This window comes from Otolemur garnettii, unplaced genomic scaffold, assembly GCF_000181295.1.
Source record: "Otolemur garnettii isolate 467f Iridium unplaced genomic scaffold, OtoGar3 scaffold00018, whole genome shotgun sequence".
NCBI lineage: Eukaryota > Metazoa > Chordata > Mammalia > Primates > Galagidae > Otolemur > Otolemur garnettii.
The window spans coordinates 20,868,643-20,871,694 of record NW_003852413.1 but is presented as its reverse complement, the minus strand read 5'-3'; the positions used below and the strand labels follow the sequence as shown (position 1 = coordinate 20,871,694).

At 43.7% G+C, this 3,052-nt stretch overlaps 1 protein-coding gene across 1 annotated transcript in view; it reads left to right on the top strand.

The window, feature by feature from the left end:
• The window catches only part of DHX8 (DEAH-box helicase 8), a 41,800-nt gene that overhangs the window by 34,275 nt on the left and 4,473 nt on the right, over positions 1-3,052 (top strand). Inside the window, exons 18-19 of the mRNA XM_003786301.3 lie at positions 257-412; positions 2,213-2,350. Coding sequence (XP_003786349.1) covers positions 257-412; positions 2,213-2,350 — 294 coding nt within the window. The remainder of the gene's footprint in view (positions 1-256; positions 413-2,212; positions 2,351-3,052) is intronic.

Genomic DNA, 3,052 nt, shown 5'->3' with positions numbered 1-3,052 from the left:
AAAAAAAAAAAAAAAAAATTGTCCTTCCATTTACCCTGCTTATATTTCCCTCTCCTGAACAAACTTCCCTGAAGTGCTGAGTGTGGAGAGGGGATGATAAGAACATTGGTAATCTTGGAAATTTCCTAAAGAAAGTGAAATAAACCCCATTTCCAATTTTGTCAGTTGTAAGTGTCCCCCTTTTAACAGTTTTCCTGGCTAAAGCTGTTAAGCAGCATTTAACAGATAAGTTACTTTCATACTCTCACTCCTCTAGGCTCAGGCAAAGCAACGAGCTGGCAGAGCTGGGAGAACGGGCCCAGGGAAGTGTTACAGGCTGTACACGGAACGTGCCTACCGAGACGAAATGCTGACCACCAACGTGCCGGAAATCCAGAGAACTAACTTAGCCAGCACCGTGCTGTCACTCAAGGTAGAAATCACCGTCTTGTTAGAATGGACTGGTGGAACAGTCCAATCCTGTAGCCTGAGTAAATGAATCTCAGTTTTATGAACCTTGTTAAATACTTTAGTAACCCCATGGAACTGTTCCCATTGAGTGAAGTGTAGATGGCTGTGATAACAGCCTCTCATAGTGGGTCTGGGGCTAGGTTGGCATGTCTGCTATGAACATATTCTTCCTTGCCATAATAACCAGCAGGATATTTGGTTGTAAAGGTTTTAGTTAGGAGCATTTTCTAAAAAGAAATTTGAAAAATATAATCAAAGCCAAACTTTGGACAAGCACACTTAACCTCAACCACTTTAACATTCAAATCCAATTCTGTTCTTTTATAAGTGAGAGCAAAACTCCCTATCTTGAAACTTTTTGAGAGAACTGTCAGCAGCACATTTCACACTGGCCCTTTGGGGGCCTGGCTTTCATTCTGAATCATGGCTCTTCCTCTCTAAATCCCCAGTGAGGACCTTCATTCCCTTTTGGCAGGAGGAACTGCACGAGTAGTTTCCCAGCTGATGGCATTTCCCGTGATGCTGATGCTACCCTGGAGCCCTGGCACTGGTGCAGAGTTCTCTGTTATCATTTATTATTCATTCCCTGCCAGAGAGGCTAAAACAGAGCTTCAGAAGAAAACCAGCTCCAGCCTCTGGAGTACCAACAGAGAGGCATCTGTGGCTCAGACTTCAGCTCTGAGTTGCGTGACCTTGGGCGAATTTATCTACTCTGCCTTCTCTCTGTTCGCATCTTAGCAACCTCAAACTCTTGGACTTGAGCAATCCTCTTGCCTCAGCCTCCCAAGTTGCTGAGATTACAGCTGCCTACCCTAATACCCAGTTAGTTTTTCTATTTTTTATTTTATTTTTATTTATTTATTTTTGGAGACAGAGTCTTACTTTGTTGCCCTTGGTAGAATGCTGTGGTGTCATACCTCATAGCAAACTCAGATTCCTAGGCTCAAGAGATTCTCTTGCCTCAGCCTCCTAAGTAGCTGGATCTATAGGCACCCACCACAATGTCTGGCTATTTTTAGAGATGGGGTCTTGCTCTGGCTCAGGCTGGTCTCGAACCTGTGAGCTCAGAAAGTCCATCCACCTCAGCCTCCCAGAGTGCTAGGATTACAGGCATGAGCCACCGTGCCTGGCCCTGTTTTCTATTTTTTATTTTATTTTTACTTTTTCGAGATAGAGTCTTACTTTGTTTCCCTTGATAGAGTGCCATGGAGTCATAGCTCATAGCACCCTCAAATTTATGGGCTCAAAGCGATCCTCTTGCCTTAGCCTCCCAAGTAGCTGGGACTATAGGCACCAACCACAACACCCGGCTATTTTTAGAGATAGGGTCTCCCTCTTGCTCAGTCTGGTCTCGAACTCCTGAGCTCAGGCAATTCACCTGCCTCAGCCTTCCAGAGTGCTAGGATTACAGGTGAGAGCCACTATGCCCAGCCTATTGTAGCTGATTATAGCCATCATAATGGATACAAAGTGGTATTTCATTGTGGCTTTGATTTGCAATTTCCTAATTATTACTGATGTTAAGCATCTTTTCATGTGCTTCTTGACCATTGGTATATTTTCTTTTGTTGTTGAGTTGTATATATTGTTATTGAGGGAGTGTTTTTTATAAGAAAGTACATGGAAATTACTGGTAATCTTGCTGGTGGCTTTCTAATTACAGTTGAAGAAATAGGAAAGAAAGTGACAGGTAGCCTCCCCGGCCTATTAACACAGGCTAGGCTGACTTTCCCTTCACAGGCTTTCTTCCTTTCTGTTCTAGGCCATGGGCATCAATGACCTGCTGTCCTTTGATTTCATGGATGCACCTCCAATGGAAACTTTGATCACAGCCATGGAGCAGCTATACACACTGGGGGCCCTGGATGATGAGGGCCTGCTCACTCGCCTGGGGCGCAGGGTAGGGGACAAACTTAATTTCCTGTGCTTTTGGAAGATTCCCTGGTCAGCCTTTCAAATTCTTGGGTCTGTGTAAAATCAAGCTCTGAGACCCTAGATGAGCTTTGGTTAGAATTATAGATGCTTAAGTTTTTTAAAAACTCAGTTGTTCTATTCCACATTAAACTGGTTCTTCTTTATAGAAAAAGAAACTCTATTCATAGTTAATTCTACCTGAGGAGATATATAGATATATATATAGATATATATAGATATTTTTTTGGTTTGAGACAGAGCCTTAAGCTGTTGCCCTGGGTAGAGTGCCGTGGCATCACAGCTCACAGCAACCTCCAACTCCTAGCTTAAGCAATTTTCTTGTCTCAGCCTCCAAAGTAGCTGGAACTATAGGTACCTACCATAACACCCGGCTAGTGTTTGGTTGTAGTTGTCATTTTTGTTTGGCAGGCCCAGGCTATATTTGAACGCACCAGCTCTGGTGTATGTGGCTGGCGCCTTAGCCGCTTGAGCTACAAGCGCCGAGCCAGATATATATGTTTTTAAGCAAGGTCTCACTCTTGCCCAGGCTAGAGTGCTGTGGCATCATCATAGCTCATAGCAACCTCAAACTTTTAGGTTCAAGTGATTCTCCCACCTTGGCCCCCCAAGTATGTGGGGACTACAGGTGCACACTACCACGCCCAACTGATTTTTTTTTTTTTTTTTT